Raw genomic sequence first — 17,057 nt, forward strand, 5'->3', positions numbered from 1 at the left:
TTTTAGCCTCCGGTGGTTTTGACATTCCGCAGTCTTAACTGACTAACTTTGGCTTATTTTATAGACAGCAGTTACTTACAAATCAGCTTATCTTGAGTTTGTAATCTTCTCAAGACAGTTTGGTTTGCTTACAAAACGAGGTAGCGCTTCGAAAGCCAATGATGAAGTTATTGTTTTTGGTGTTAATCACAACACTAAGTTTTCAACAGGTGAGTTTTAATAACGCAGAAAATAAATTACCGTGCCGCAGTTTTGCTATGAAAAAGTAGGTCTTCCCTTGTTTCAACTAAACGTAAAACTTTATTTCATACAGTATTATTGTAGGGATAAAACTTTGTCGTAGTTGAGTAAAAGTAAGCATAAGTAGGCCTACAAAATGGAAACATAGACGATGCTCGTTTCGAGTTGGTCCAGCTTTTTATAATTCCCATTTTCGTGTTCGATTCAACGTTTGTTTTAGCATGAAAAATTAAGAAATATTAAATCCCTTGGTCAAACTTTTGATAAGTGAATAAAGTCAACTTTGTAGCCTACCTATTTTTTAGTTTTTTTCATGAATAAAACTTATCGTAGGAACCACAGCTTATGTTTTCTTTTTGCATTCCGACAAAAAATAAGCTGTATTGAAATTGGAGTTTGAATTCAGGATGGGAGTAATTTAAGGCTATAAAATCCGAGCACAAGTACTAATATTTTTTATGTTGTAAAAACATAGCCTATGTACTACAACCTACAGTCAATGAAAGCCAGAATATAGCAACATGAGATGAAAATCTTAAAAGATCTTAGCTCTTCTCATAAGACCAAGATAGAAACATGGAATTATATTATCAATTCATTGACTTGTTTATGTTTTTAGACTACAGCTTTCGACCAGCTACTGGGATGGTCTGGCGGTGATATCGAAGCTGAAGTTCGCTCTAAATCGTTTGTGAACGGTGACTGGGAGTGGTGAGTTTTAGTTTTTTGTCGCATATAAGCTAAACATAAGGAAGTGAATTTTTGCGTTTATCTTTCTACAAGGGTGTCCTTATGCCTACCGTTTTAACTGTCCTGTAAGACTCAACCAAGTGCTTCTAGTTGGTGTTGAACCGACGACTTGTCGCTTGTCGGTCGAATGAATAGTTTCACCACTCACCCCCAGAACTGATGACTTAGGGAACTGAATAAGCGGAAACTTGGCATGTCACAGTGTCACACATCAGCAAATTCTGTCTAGCAAGCGGTGACCAAGCAAGTCTGAACTGAGCCTGAGCAGTGAGCACGTTGATGTAAATCTCATTTGCTGATTTGACAGTAGCTGAACTGTACTTCCTGAGTTGTCTAATGCCGAGTGGTATGACCATGGTCTGACAATCTGTTTCACTAAATCAAAATTTGTTAGCCTATAGATAATGGCTACTGTAAAACTTGAGTCTCGATAAAGCTACCAAACTAACAAGGTAGCTGAGGGCCCAGAAAACTAACAAATGTTCCATTATTTTGATAGTTATTTACTAAATTTTCTGGCTCCAAAAGCCATAAACATTAGACTTAAAGACAGTTGGCAATTGGCATCAGCTATGCAACTTATCTCGTACTCTGAGGATGCACTAACTTTTATAGCCGTGGTTTTATGATTTCTAAGCTTGAAAAGATTTCTGTGAGGAAACCAAATCATAAATGAAAACGAGCAAGAAAATCAAGTTAAACAAAACAAACTAATAACTTACAGCAGGGGGTCACCAAATGGCGGGCCGCATGCGGCCCGCCACGCTGTATCGCTGCGGCCCGCGGAAGGTATCAGCGTACAAGTATAACCCAAAATACCTTTCTTGAGGAGTCAATGAGCATGAAGGTAAAAAATACTTTCGGGAAGCATATTTTCGCTTTGCATACGATTCCACCGACAGACCATTCAGATTGTAGTTCTAGGTGGGGGTCACTTAAAGTTATTCTAATGCGATGTCCAGCCACACTGTCCCAGTGGTTGATTAAAACGTCTGTTTTCGAATTTCGAAATTGTCTGTGAGCATAGGGTTGCTTATTTTAAGTTTGTAAGTGTCATGTAAACACTAGTGTGCGTTTCACCGTTATTGTGTTTCACGAGCAGTGTTCCCGTTAAGCAAGTTTTTGTTAGCAAAATAGGCCGGTGTGCCAACTAAATTTATAATAAATCAGCAAAATATTATATATAAATTTAAAGACATTTTCTGGTTGTATCAAGAAAATGAAATATCTTCTGACAGGTGTTGGATGTATTACTTCTGGTCAGTGGCGGATTCAGAACGTAATTTATAGGTGGGCCTAGGAAATATCTTGGTGGACCTTTAACAATAACGCTATGGCGGGCCAGCATACAAAAAATTAGTGTTACCGGAGCTTCTACACAAGGTGGAATCTCCTAGGTTTCGAGTTAAAAAAAGTTGATTATGTCATCATAATCCGAACTGTCAATGAGTTGTCTTTCTAAAGACAAAAGTGTCAAGTTGTTAAGGCGTCCAGTCAGCATGGATGATCTCAAGCGCGTTTGGATCCTGTTTGTTGCGGAGAAAAGTCTCTCAACGCTGCAGGACGTGGAAGGCAGTGTTATGATGGTCCTTAAAGCACTGTTATGATGGTCCTTAAAACACTGTTCATGTTCGGGAAAATGTCAGCAGGGCAGCTGTCCAGTACTTCCATTAATGTAGGAAAGTTTTCCCGATCCATTTTCCGTCTGATGAATTGAATGAATACAGCATGTTCAGCATCTGCGATCTCAATGCCATAGAGTGCACACGGACCAGTGCCGGTCTTAGGGTATTTCGGGCCCGGTGCGGAGTATACTTTGTGGGCCCCAATGACAATGATCCAATTCAGTAGGGTAGCTAAGTATTTTGAAAGGGTACGGGGTGGTTTGACGGCCGGCGGGCAAAGCCTGACGGCCGACACCCAGCGGCGGGGGGTCTGGGGGCCTCCCCCAGAAAATTTTAAAACATTACTTTGAATTTGGGGCATTCTGAGAGCATGTTCAACAAAAGTTTGGGTATGAATATTACTGTAAAATGGTGCTGTCCGGTGGCATAGCAAAAGGATAAGATCATGCTTTCTTTGGCATTTTTCGGAAATAAAGCTACCGTATGTCTCTATGTTGAGTCTGGATGCAACCTATTGCGTTCCCTGAAAAGTTCGTACCCTAAATTCGGAGTAACAAAATCAAATTTCGACCTATTTCGTCCCCTGAAAAGATCGAGAAAAAAAATTTTGAAATGTTTGCGGCAACTCCGATCAGCGACTTCGGCTCTGTTGTTTTTTTTCTCGATCTTTTCAGGGTACGAAATGTTCATTAGACAAAATAGGTTGCACCGTTGAGTCTCTATGTTTTCTTGTTGCTAATTTCTTTGTTGAATTCACTTGTTGAATTTGTACATTCGAAATGGCAAAATTACTGCATTTTCTGAATAAATTGCGGGCCCCCTAATTTGCGGGCCCTGTGCGATCGCACGGTTTGCACACCCCAAAGACCGGCACTGCACGGACCATTTAGAATGTTTTTTTTCGCCAAAAGTGGCAGATCCAGGTACGAAAGATAATTTAATTCTAGCTGTTTAGAACGGAAGAAAACAGCGGAACAAGAGCGTCTGTGAAGTGTGAACCATCAAAGACGACAGTAGCGAAAGGCTAACTTTTTTCCTGGAAAACATCGCTTTGTGTAAATTGTTTATGGGCTGTTAAAGTGGTATCATGCTGTGGAATAGTGATGCCACAGACAATTCAGTGCCACTTGGTTGTTCTAATGTTGAACCACTGTGGTTGAACATTAATATATATTTTTTTTATGAATCTGATTTTGGGTGGGCCCACTGTCAATCTGGGTGGGCCTGTACCAATCAGGCCCACCCGGTAGATCCGCCCCTGCTTCTGGTTGTATTATGGTTGTATTTTCATAAGACAACTTCTGGTTGTAGGCTATTACGAAAATATTTAGTTTGGTACTGCAAAATGTTGTTAATCAACAATTCTTGTCATGCTGATAAGCACCGCAAGTGACAGTTGTCTAATAATCAAGAAAAACGGTTTTATAGACTCTCACAAAAAGATGAAAAACCAACTCATTGCTTTTTTAGAGGGAACACCGTTCATGAGTTACGATAGAAACGTTTTTTTGGTGATTTCTACAAGCGTTTGTTTCATGGTGCCTGGCTTCTTTCTCCCTGTTATTGGAGCCTATTTTTCGCTGATATGTTTGCAGGTCACTGTTGTTGCCTGTATTGCGATGTGTCAAACATTTCTTTGGTTACTGAAACTGTTAATTGCAAGATATCTTTTGTGAAGCGAAGTGACAACATCACTCTTGCTTGGCGATGAATATTCTAATGAAACGGTTCGCCTCGCTACAAGTGCGCAAAACAAGTGGCCTCGTTTATTAGACATTGTTAAAGAAGTCAAAAGTGTTGTTAAAGGAGCTTAATCTGGCAGTAGCGTTGTTCGACTAATTTTGTTGCTGCGGTATTCTAAGATAAATAGTAACAACATGCAACGCTGAATAGGCTACTGGGTTCGAAATGCGTTCATTTCTAGCATAAGAGTCAACCTACCTAAAATTTTATTAGTGCGGCCCGCCACAGCTCTCCTTAGTGCCAAAGTGGCCCGCATGCAAAAAAGGTTGGTGACCCCTGACTTACAGCATTAAAACCTGAATTTTTTTCTTGTAAAACCAAAAGTAAATGACTTGGTACCCCAATGCAATTTGGATCTGCCCAAGCAAGCAGCTTATTTTTAAGACTTCAAAAAAGAGTGCTGTATTTTCTGTATGCCTGTATCATAGCTTGTGAAGGGGAGACAATGGTTGCTGGGACATCAAGCTTTAGCGACTGGCTAGGCTACTGTTCTCTAAAAGAGTGCAAACGGAAACGCTGCAACAAAGATTTTTTCAATATGGTAAAATGATTGGATCTTTTGCACCTCTTTAACGAAAGCTGCAAGTAGATACTACAGATATCCATTATTCTATTTGCTGTTGGATGTCGTCTTGCAAAAAAATTCTTTTTCAACATAGTTTTCTTCAGTGAAACACTTTTTGTGATATTTTTTTTTAAATTTGATACCTACCATCATCATCAAAGTTTGTCGTTTGTAGCACTAGTTGCAACGTTCATCTGATGAAATTGAAAGTAAAAGCAACAATAAACAGGATGGTTTACTGCTTCACGTTAAATTACGATGGCTTCCACGTTAAATTACCTAAAAATTCCTACAATAAGCATAAATTCGAAGCAGTGAAGACCGATAGAAATTTGAGACGAAATTAAATTACAATAATTGGCCAGTCTTCAAAATATTGTGTTCTATTTTTCTTGCCTTCAATCGCATTTTTTCTGTTGGTCTGCACTGCTTCGCATTTATGTTTTTTGTTAGAAGTTTTTACGTAATTTAACGTGGAAAGTAACCGCCCGCACATCATTAGCCAATTTTGAAATATTGTGTGTCTTTTTTATATTTTTTCTTGCCTTCAATCGCACTGCAGTTTATAACCTTGTGAAATTTTATTTTGTATGTTATTCGCTCTGAGGATGCGCATTGTCATGGTGCGCGAAACGTCAGTGAAGCAATAAACCATCCTGTTTATTGTTGCTTTTACTTTCAATTTCATCAGATGAACGTTGCAACTAGTGCTACAAACGATAACTGTCCTGATGAACACCCAAACTTTTTAGTATCAAAGTTTGTTTTGGAATGTTTTGCAGAGCAGTTCTACACTCGTAGCCCCCCACTCCAGATGACTAGCTATCTGTACGCATGGCAGATTACACAATACATATTGTATCTATCTGTAAAAATAATTTCTTAAAATATTTCTTGAAATCTGTTTTTACTTTGAACTCTTGTACTGAACTGCAAGCAAGTATGTTGTACGACAAATGACGTCACTTGGATTCGATTTCATCACCTTCAAATGAGTGAAAACAACTTCGTAGCACTGGAACAAACTTTTGGTTTACTATTATTGCTAAGTAACGTTCTTGTTTCAGCGATAATGATCATGCCCGGGTTGAATTTCCGCTCGAACGTGTCACCAACATATCATTTCTCAGAGCAGGTACCTTCCACTGCGCATTCAGAGACCGTCGCGATTCCTCGGTCATATTGGATGAAACGAGCATTCTCGTTAAGGTACGTATGTTCTTCTATCATGAATGTGATTTTTGTTTGCTGGGTTATCTGTGTTAGAGAGAGAGAGAAACCTTTTATTTTGTCTGCTGCGAAAAATAGTATACGGTACAAATATAAACCGGTACAATTATAAGGTCTTTGTGAATTTAGATACCAGCAGTAATCGTTCGGACTTACTAAGTATTATAAATATGTCTTTGTTGTTAACTAAAGATAGCCATCACTTTATGTATTTCTATACTTGAAATGTTAATGGTGCAACTGCAAAACTGAAGGTAGGCTACAGAAGCTGTTCAGAAGTACTTTTATTCTATCAGTCGTCTAAATATAAATATTTGAAAATAATAAGTTTCTGCCCATAGTTGAATTGCTTTTGTTTTGTTACGAATTGAAGTTCTGAATGAAAGTTTGGTTCCGTTTCATTCCCTAACAACTTTTATGCACCAAATTTTGTTTTCTTTATTTTGCCCAAAGTTTGTTTTTGAGCTCCCTTCTTGCCATACAAACTGGTAAGACAAACGTGTCTGTCCGGTTATGAATTTTATGTATATATTTCAGCATTACCAGTCGCTCCCGCTAACTCAACTTTCTGGTTCACTTGTCTACAAGTTGATGTCTGTGCAGTACAACTACTTAACCTTGGTAAGAATAATGTAAGTCTTCTTCCCTGCAGCATTCACAACAAAGTTAGACTTAATAGTTTCATCTCAGCCGGCAATAGTTGTATTTTTTACATCGTTTCTTCTTGCGTTTGAGGCCGCCGCAGATCACGTTGTTATATCTAGGCGCAGCAGTCAATGGATTGTGTGTTCATCGAGCGTTGTTAGGTCTACATGTCTATCCTTAGGTCGGTATACAGGACATTGGTAGAGAATGTGGTATGCAGTCTGAAAGTCTGAGTCACATGCACAAGATCGTGAGTCGGCGAGGCCCCATTGGAACATGTCGCTATTGAAACGGCCCACCCCAGTTCGCAAGCGATTGAGCTTCACCCATTCCTTCCGAGTTAGTTCATCGTTTCAACGTCGCTTAACGTTTTAGCGCTATATGTTCTTTTTCGCATGCGATACATTGTTAAAATTTTAGGGCTAATGGTGGAAATCCAGGTTAAGGGGATAGCTTTATCCAGGGTGCTTCCCCAGACAGCAAAATCTGTCATTTTTATGTTGATTCCACGTTTGCAGACGGTGATTTGTACACCATTAGATGAGTTGTATAACGTTTTTTAACATGGTTTTCTATGTAAAAACTGAAACATTCTTGGCCTGGTTGCTCTCGTAATTGAAACATCCAAACTCAAAAAATGGATCTTTTTTATATCAATTGAACGTTTGCAGAATTGGTTAAACCATTGTCTTATTGAACTTCGGTTACTTTTTACAGAGCCACCGCTTTTTAGCAACATCGACATACTTTCCAAATATCGCAAAGTTTTTTCGAGGCAAAATGGACAAAACAGCAGCAATGCTTGATCAAGTGGTCACTTACGTATTAGCCAAGCAGGTTTGAGCCTAACACACAGAGTAGGCCTAGCCTACTAATAAAATTATATTTATGAATAATTTACTTATATAATTTACCTAATAATTTACTTAATCAATCAATTATTGAAAAAGTAGTAGCTAAACTATTTTTTCAAACACTTTAATTTTTCAAAAAGTTTGACTCTCAAAACTAGTGATGAAATATCGATGTTGAATTTAAATTTACTACGAAATTATAATGCAATGTAATTAATAGCCTTACAACGTTGTAAAAAGTGGCATAGGTTTTGAAAATGTTTGAAAATCAATGTGAGGCAGAGACAGTGTGAGCTTTTCTTTGACAGGTTACCACATCCGCTCTGGATGGCAGTAATCCTCCCAATTACCTCAAAGAACTTTTCAGCGACGACATGTTCATCAACAACGGCCTTGCTCCAACAATAAGTGTGCGTATAACCCTGCATAGTGTTCTAGAATTTCAGGAACGGCTGCCTGATGATAAGATCAATTTGTAGTAGATCTACATTTAAACTACTGGTAGCAGTAAGACCGACGCTATATTTACTTATATTCCAGATAACACACATCTTTTTGTGATGAATTTTCACGCAAAACCGCTCTAGTTTATGAAGCGCGTTTTGAATGCAAACCGACGCACTGCGTCAGCGAAATCACTTATTTTAGACAATATTGTGAAGATGCTATCACAGTTTTGTAAGGAATCTGCAATTGGTCTATCAAGATGACGGGGGCTGCAAGTACGAGATATAGGAATACTGGATTTTGTGACCAGACTTGATTTGCAAGTCTTCCCCGATGACTCTGTTGATTAAGCGTCCGACTTAATGCACGAAGGATACAGAAAGTTCAGGCTTCGCTGGTTCTACCCTCGATGGTATCCGCTGGGGAACTTTCCACTGGTAATAGTGGAGAACTTTTGCGGACCTGTCTACGAGTATGTGGACGCCTTTCTTTTGGCTTGGCGAAAGCATGGAATTAAACATATCAGCCAGAGTTGTGCAACATCACCACTCGGCAAGCGTTACATGCTACAGTTGCGTGCGCCTACCAGTTATACAATGGACTTTTGTAGAACATTAGACGTAGACGCGTTGTATGTTGAAAACAAGTTTATAAAAAAATGTTCTGTTTAGAAAATGATGTAGGCTACTGTAAGAGAGATGAGTATAGAATTTTTTGGGTCTAAAATGTATTTTCGGGTTTGGAAAACTAGGAATCCGTGCATAGGCTATATCTGAAAGTTACCAGGCTCATCACATTATCATAGGCTAGAATGCTAGTGCCTCTGCGGTAGGTAATTTTATGTAACTTGTCTCTGTCATGCTGAAAGTTCTTAGTACGTAATTGTGTTCTGTTTGTACACAGGTATTCGTGGACCAAACACCACGCTTGGAAACAGCGTTCAGCAAAAGTTTTCACTTGGAACGTGACGTTGTTCAAGTTTTGACGCCCATCGGATTGAGTGCCCGAGAATTGGGGGACGTCCAGGTCAGTGACATGTTGCATGCTGAACGCTGCCTGCCCATACTTACTTAGTCCTAAAGCTTGATTCAGACTCGTTGGCCATCTTCGGAAACGAAGGGCAAACATCACATATTTTTAAATCCATATTTTGTAAACCTGAAGAGAACTTGCCATCTTTTTCGCATATATTTTATATCTACGCGTGTGCCCTGACGTTCAAGGTAGCCTATCATTAAGTGTCTTGCTAAAATACAGTCACGTTCTTTCAACCGCCAGATCCTCTTTCCAGCAAAGGAGCGGACATTGTTTGACAAGCAACTATGATCATTGATCACACCGTCTGATTTGAAAACGCTAAATTTTTCTTTTCACCGTTTAATTATCACTAATCAAGCACTTCCGATTGTTTATTCTTCAGCTGGAAGAGTTCATTTTTGCCGATCTTGTTCCTCCTCTGATGAAGAGCATGAAGACGTTGATGGATTATCGCAACCTTGTGCGGTCTGTTACCACGATGGATCCAGGACTGGGTGAATTCGTGTTCGACAGAGAGTTCTCATGACAATTCTACGCGAAAAATTTATTGCAAACGTACATTGATACGTTACAATGATAGACTATGAGCGAAATTTAATTAAATCTCTACAGTTTAAACGATCTCATACATATATTTATTTGTTTGGGAAGTGTGAAAAGTGAAAAAGAGTTGAAGAGAAACGTTATTTACAAATGAAAAGGCACTAAAAAAAGAAAACATGAATAGAAAGACAATTGGAGAACAATATCATAAAACGAACATATCAGCTAGGCTAAAAACAACTTTTAAGAGCATGAAGAACAACGCTATTGGCCATGGATTGCTGGTCACCTGCGCGCGTACAATTGCGCACAACCTGTGCGTAAACCCTCTAACAAGTCGTGACTTTCATATCGTGACATTAAATTTGTGAATTTTGAAGGCTTGTAGTAAATCAATGAACTGCAGTGAGGTTGCGAGAACCAACTGTTTCAAAACGGGTTCATTTTGATCCAAAATTTTAGGTTTCTTTTAAACCCAAGCAACTTGGTCATGCGCTCGAAACGCACAAGAATCTCAAAACGCGTCGTAAAAATTGAAACAGCAGCTTAAAAAGATTATTAACTGTAAGAACTCAAATTACTTGAAAAATCTCAAATACGTGGGGATATTTTTTTAAGTTTTATGGTAATTTTTTTTCCGTAACATGAAAATTCGTTCCAAGCACCCTTCCCCTGCACGCAATTAGCTGCACGTACAAACAATTTGGGCGCAATTGTACTGCGCGCAAATGACTAGCCTCTGCCTATTGGAATGCTGACGTTTCATGTACCAGTTTAACATCCATCCTCGAACAAAGTCTGTTATATAAAGCAAGCAAAATTTGACAAAACAAGCAAGAAGCAGTGATTGGTCAAACAGTTGTAAGACAATGATCTGATAAAATGTAGAACACACTCAATATGATATGGTTGAACATAATCGCAGTTAGTAAGTGGAACAGTTAGTCACTTTATCGTCAGATAACGTCAATACTATACAGCAGGGGTGGGGAAACAGCTGCCAACGAGATCATTTCATGTGGCCCACGGCTAAATTTGTGGCGAGAAGTAACTTTAAAACTAAACCATCTAGAATCAAAATTTTGTCACATCCAGGCTTATGCCCGGTGGTTGAAGATTTACATTAAGTGAACGGGAAGGCAAGGAAGCCAATCTTCGTGTACACCTTCAGACATACCTTTAGGTGTCCTGCCAAAAACACAGCTACATGCTCTTGAGCGGTGTCGAATCAGCACCCTTTTGAGTGCCGTTCCAATACTCTCACCACTTGGCTATGCAGCCAGCTAGAATCTAGATGTTAACCTTTAAACCTAAACCAATAACATTTTAGACTACCTGCTCGCTCATAGACATTTTATGTTGTTGATAAATTTGTTCAAATTTTTCCTATGTTTAAAAATTGGGCTAACAGTTAACGTTGCAGTAAAAGTCATGTAACTAAAAACACAGTTAATCGTGGAATGTTCAGTGGCATCTGGAATGAAAGTCTTGCTGGCGAAAACATAACCCCTTCTTTCTTAAGAACCAAGTGACAAACATACGTGTAAAACAACAGAGATGAAATAAATCTACTTTGCCATTGATGGAATAAGATGGATGCTTGTAGAAAATGATTTAAAACCAACGATTTTTTAGACGGGTGAGAAGTGCCTGTTCGAAGGAGAGTTTTTTTCTCAGCTGTGGTGCTTCATCCAAACCAGCAAAATATTTCCTTTTTACATTGATTCAACGCCTTCAGGCTTTGGATTACTGTCAAAGGACGGTATGTTCCAGTGCGTTTGGCATTCAGAGCAAGGCTGTAAGGCACGGTTGAAAACTTGCAAGGCATCATGACGGCGGATATCCATCAGAGCGGAACGAAACCTGTTCACTGAACCATTCCAAGCCTGGAAGTACAAATACTGTATAAGGCTCAATCACATATGTGCAGAAACACATTCAGCGGCACATAATGAATGGAATAATTCCCCGGCAACAACACTTCAACAATCGGAAACTTCACTTTGTCAATCTCGGTAACTGGCCCTGCGTCAAGAGCCTCTACAAGTATGCGAAACTACCAGGAATAACCTATCAAGTAGGGTGGGTCGAAATTTGGACTTTTTCTCCAATTTCATTGCTACAAACTTTTTTTATTGCGAATAGTCATAAAACGACATTCCTGAAAGTTTGAGCTTGATCGGACATCGTCTTCACTTCTAAAAATCGCGATTTATAAAGGTACCTGAAGCGATTTTTTGGAGGCTTGAAAATGCATTGTTTTTAATAGGAAGTTGTTTTCACGAGATTTGAAAACGTCATAACTTACTTAATTCTTATTGTAAAAAGATGATTTACGCGTCAACAGATTCAATATAATTAGGAGAATCCAATTCATAATGTACTGACTCCGGAAAATGATGACGTCATCAATGACGTCATTAAACAGTAATTTGCAAATAGCGATAAAACTGATAATCCTACATCATGCTTCATCTCTAAGTTATTTGATAATGAATTGATGTACTTTCCAAACATAAACATCATGCTGGTACTTGATGACGTCACCTATAATATTAAGATGAAACTGTTAAGATAGCATCAAGAACAGGTGGCAAGATTTTTGTTCGCGTAGAACACTACAGTGTTGTCATGGCCACCTGGAGATGCGGCCTGATTTGTCATATTTTGCAGATTTTGATTACAGCTACTGCTAGTGTTTGACTGACATTTTCTGAGATTGTTTTATTTTTTGTTGTCTCCTAATGATATAAAAGCTTTTTGTTGCCTTGGGGAAGCAATAGCAAATGAGAAAAAGTAAGTTGAAAAACGCTGAATCAGACTGTTATTGAAAAATTAACAGTCTGACTAAAATTTTCGAAATCAAATTTTCTTTGTTTTTCAACATGTGAGAATGTGAACCCCTATTGCGTCATCTGGGGAAAACAGTAAAGGAAGCGTAAAAATATAATTTTTAGAAAAATTTATTTAAACATTCGCCCAAGGTTGGCAAAATCTGGAAATTTCTGCAAAATGTGACAAATCAGGCCATATCTTTAGGTAGCCATGTGTTGTTCAGAAACCTGGAAATCAGTATTTAACTGCTGTCAGTCCAATATCAGGAACAGCTGAAGATAATACAAATGCTCTCATGGACTGTACCAAAAAATATAATATGGTGCATTGTGTCAAAGTAGTTGGGTGTGATTCCATGAATGTAAACACTGGATTTAAATCAGGTGTGATAACTAGACTGGAACAACGGTCATCCTAGGTCATCGTGTGAGTTGGTTTATATGCATGTTGCACAGTTGCAGCCAATGAGTTACCCCTTCGACACGTCTTCGCTACATTAGATGGACCTACCAGTGGTGACACACCATTTAAAGGGCCAATAGGGAAGCTTCTAAGTAGAGTTTAATTTGAAGTCAACCCTTTATTTGTGCCTGTGAAGATGGGACCAGGAAATCGTTTGCTACCGGAGCACATAGTAAAAGATCTATCGACTGATCAAAGGTATCTGTACGAGATTACCAATGCCATTAGGAATGGCTATGTTTCATCTAAACTGATGTACGCAAAGATTGGTCCATCGTGGTGGCTAACTTTCGCTTCACGTTGCTACAAACTATACATCAGTGATCACAAATTGCCAAGTGACATTGCAGAAAACTTGAAAATAATTGTTGCGCATATAGTCATTCAATATGCCCCATGTTGGCTCCATATAAAATGTGAACCATTGTGCAAAGACGGACCAAAGCATATCCTTAAATCATTGCAGTGCTGTTCACTTTTGCCTGATAAAATTCGAGACATTGCGTTGAAATATGTTAAAAAGAATGCCTATTTTGCACACCCGGACAGGCAGTGTGGAACTAATCTTTGAAGAGCAATACTGTTATTTAAAACCAAGCGAATCATAACTAATTGATAACGATCCATTATCTATCACAAACACGCAATATTTTCCAGAAGCCATCATACTGAAATGTAATTTAATAATGTATATGATGTCATCAATTACGTCCTCAAGTACCAGCATGATGTTTATGTTTGGAAAGTACATCAATTCATTATCAAATAACTTAGAGATGAAGCATGATGTAGGATTATCAGTTTTATCGCTATTTGCAAATTACTGTTCAATGACGTCATTGATGACGTCATCATTTTCCGGAGTCAGTACATTATGAATTGGATTCTCCTAATTGTATTGAATCTGTTGACGCATAAATCATCTTTTTACAATATGAATTAAGTAAGTTATGACGTTTTCAAATCTCGTGAAAACAACTTCCTATTAAAAACAATGCATTTTCAAGCCTCCAAAAAATCGCTTCAGGTACCTTTATAAATCGCGATTTTTAGAAGTGAAGACGATGTCCGATCAAGCTCAAACTTTCAGGAATGTCGTTTTATGACTATTCGCAATAAAAAAAGTTTGTAGCAATGAAATCGGAGAAAAAGTCCAAACTTCGACCCACCCTACTATCAAGGCTTCGTCAGTCCGAGGATAAAGATTCAAAATCAACCAACAACAACTATTCTGAAGCCTTATCCCTCTAGTTTAGTCAGCCCCGATAGCTGAAGTTGGTTAATCGCCTGACTTTATAAACAAAGAAACTTCGAGATTAAGCAGCGCTGGTTCGACTCTCAGGGAGGGCGTTTGAGCAATGCATTTCATGAACATTCAACGACGCCAAGTGATTGCAATAACTCATAGACTACACCCCACAAAACTGTCCTGAGCTTTCGACGAAGCTTTCTCAGCCCGATGATAAAGATCATTAAGCTCATTTTCTAGCGTAAATCACCCTCACTTAAACTAAACGGCTTCTGCAAAACGTGTAATAAAAATGCATGCTTCACAAAAAGCGTTAGCAATGAGCTTGCAGCGCTTTTTTAAATTACAAAACTTTATAGCTAACAGAGTTGGATTAATTACACAGTTTACAGTTCAATTACATTACAATTAGGCTACAGCATCAGAGTTTTCAATTAAATTACAATTTTATTGTTCTGAAATTTTCAAATTACAATTACTTGTAAATGTAATCAATTACACATTTCAAGAACAAAAATTAAATATTTATGTTCATCGATGGTTGTCTACAGTTTGATTTTATCAAAGACAAGTAGAATTCCATTTGAGAAAGATTTGGGTGCAATGTAGAAGTCCCTTTAAACCCCAACTAGAGGCTCAACAAAAGTGCTGGTATCATGCCAAACTCACCAAACGTAATTGGAAATTGGATTAAAACTTTATGAATTTACAATTACACAACAACAAAACGTTTCAATTACAATTACAGTATTATTACAATAACATGAAAATATGTAATGAATTACGTTCTATTGCAATTGATCCAACTCTAATAGCTAACCAAACACGACACTTAGCAATAAGCATACCTCATAGCAACGAAGAAGAGAATAGGTAGGATTGTTTGAATCGTCTAACGTTGTCTCCAGTGTGGTAAGTTGCAGGCAATTGACCAGAGCAAACCAGTTATAGCCAATTTTGTCCACATTCAGCAGATCACACAATTGGTTTTGATACGATGGATTGAGCGAAGTGAAGGCTGAAAACCAGCAAACAAATTGCTAACATCGGTGTTTGATGTTGAAAACATATTGGTTGTGATTTGTTTAAAGAACATCGTTCAGTTGCAATAGTTCAAAAGCAGTTTCTATTCATAACTGAAGGTGCAGTGGTAATACATACTCGGATCAAGAAACTGCATGTTTTTCTCAGAACCACTACTTTTTCGTAAACTGTATGTGATGTTTTGTGCCATGATACTTTGCAAATGAAAAAAAGAGGCAGTAGATGAAAAGGATCAAACGACTTAAATCGCTAAACGTGAACATATACGAATGAGTAGTGAAATTAATTTCCTGAGTGTAGCAGAATATAGCACCATCGTAATAATCAGGATAAGGTCGCTTTATGAACATTGAACATAACCTACTAATATGCGTGTGACAGCCTAACGCTCAATGACAATCAACTAGTTTAGATTTCATTTAACTGTTAAAATATGAAAAAGGAAATTAATTGACCTGATGGCAGTGCTAGTAATTCACTTCAACAACTAAACAACCTTTTTTAACTACAGAATGAAACTGTTCGCCAGGCATTTGATTATAAAATAACTTGCGTTCTTTTGGTGACTGCACTTAAACATGGGCATCATCCTTAGCTCCTTGTGGTAGCCTGGTGCAGTCACCAGAAGAAAGCAAGATATTTTATAAGCAACTTTTAGTGCATGCTTCAAACTTTGCAAGGTTTCTCCACTTTCCACGTTTATTAGCTTGCTAAAATATTGCACGTTGTAGTTACTATACTTTCTTTGATGCAGCGAGGTACGTTATTACACAAAATGAAGCACAATCTTGCTTTTAACAAAGTTCATCAGAAGATAAATATAGCGACTGGTAATATATCTTATGAAAAGAAAGGCGACAGTTAGAAACTAAATTCACCTCCACAGCTCCCATCTGGAAAGAAGATCTTTCCTTTCAACATTTCTCGCATCTGAAATATGGTAGATAGCTAAATCATTGCAATTGCAAGTAATACAATCATTGTCAGTTGAGAGGTTTTGTCAATAAAATCAAGATAAAATAGCAGACCTAGAGTTTTAAAATAAAAAAAAAAAGATCCAATTTGAACAGAAAACACACATTTATCAGATTTCATAAAATTTTGCAAATTTATTAACATACCCTTTGGGATCGGGTGAGATCCATTGGTTTCGCGGCAATTTCATCTTCGCTGCTCGGCAGAAAAGATTTGGCTTCCGGGTCTGCTCCGCAAGCCAGCAAGAGAGATGCGACCTCGTGAGAGTCAGTTGCTGCGGCGATATGCAACGGGGTGTAGCCGTCGTATGTCGTTGCTTCAATGTCAGCGTCGCACTATAAAAAATAACAAAAGCGAAACAAAATTTAATAAATTATGACATTTTTATCCTTAGATACGGAAACTTTTTTTTCTGTAAGTTATATTATAAGTAATCTTAGCAACAAGGCTCAAGGCTATAAGTAATCTTAGCAACAAGGCTCAAATCTTCATAACAACAAGGCTAATGCAATAATGCATACTTGTACAAAAACTATGAACTGTTAAAAAGGGTCTAGTCCTCAAAACAGACAAAATGACATGTTTGCTAGTGGATAAAGTGGCTTTGCTTGTAACCATTGCACTGGAGCGAAAATGTGTCCTTCAATTATTTTGTTTAACTTTCCACGCGTGAACACGAACCTTGGTGGCTTGATCTTGTTATCTCTATCCAGTCTGCAAATCAGTCTTTTCTGCATTAATTCAACGTCTGTAGAAAAGGACTGATTTTCTGACTGGGAAGTTCACAAAAGATAGCAAAATTGTCCTTTTAA

At 38.1% G+C, this 17,057-nt stretch overlaps 2 protein-coding genes across 2 annotated transcripts in view; one reads left to right on the forward strand and one right to left on the reverse strand.

Moving 5' to 3' along the window:
• On the forward strand, nt 1-9,759 carry LOC145777314 (uncharacterized). Its single transcript, XM_082588665.1, has 8 exons — nt 1-209; nt 860-951; nt 5,991-6,132; nt 6,691-6,774; nt 7,516-7,635; nt 7,961-8,062; nt 9,003-9,125; nt 9,520-9,759. Exons 1-8 carry the CDS (start codon nt 159-161, stop codon nt 9,661-9,663), a joined length of 858 nt encoding a protein of 285 aa, XP_082444791.1. The 5' UTR covers nt 1-158; the 3' UTR covers nt 9,664-9,759.
• The window catches only part of LOC145776758 (uncharacterized), a 20,207-nt gene continuing 12,694 nt past the window's right edge, over nt 9,545-17,057 (reverse strand). The window contains exons 17-20 of the mRNA XM_082587983.1: nt 16,392-16,580; nt 16,149-16,200; nt 15,075-15,244; nt 9,545-11,566 (exon numbers count right to left, since the gene is read on the reverse strand). Coding sequence (XP_082444109.1) covers nt 11,396-11,566; nt 15,075-15,244; nt 16,149-16,200; nt 16,392-16,580 — 582 coding nt within the window. The 3' untranslated portion in view covers nt 9,545-11,395. The remainder of the gene's footprint in view (nt 11,567-15,074; nt 15,245-16,148; nt 16,201-16,391; nt 16,581-17,057) is intronic.

This window comes from Aplidium turbinatum, chromosome 9, assembly GCF_918807975.1.
Source record: "Aplidium turbinatum chromosome 9, kaAplTurb1.1, whole genome shotgun sequence".
Lineage (NCBI taxonomy): Eukaryota > Metazoa > Chordata > Ascidiacea > Aplousobranchia > Polyclinidae > Aplidium > Aplidium turbinatum.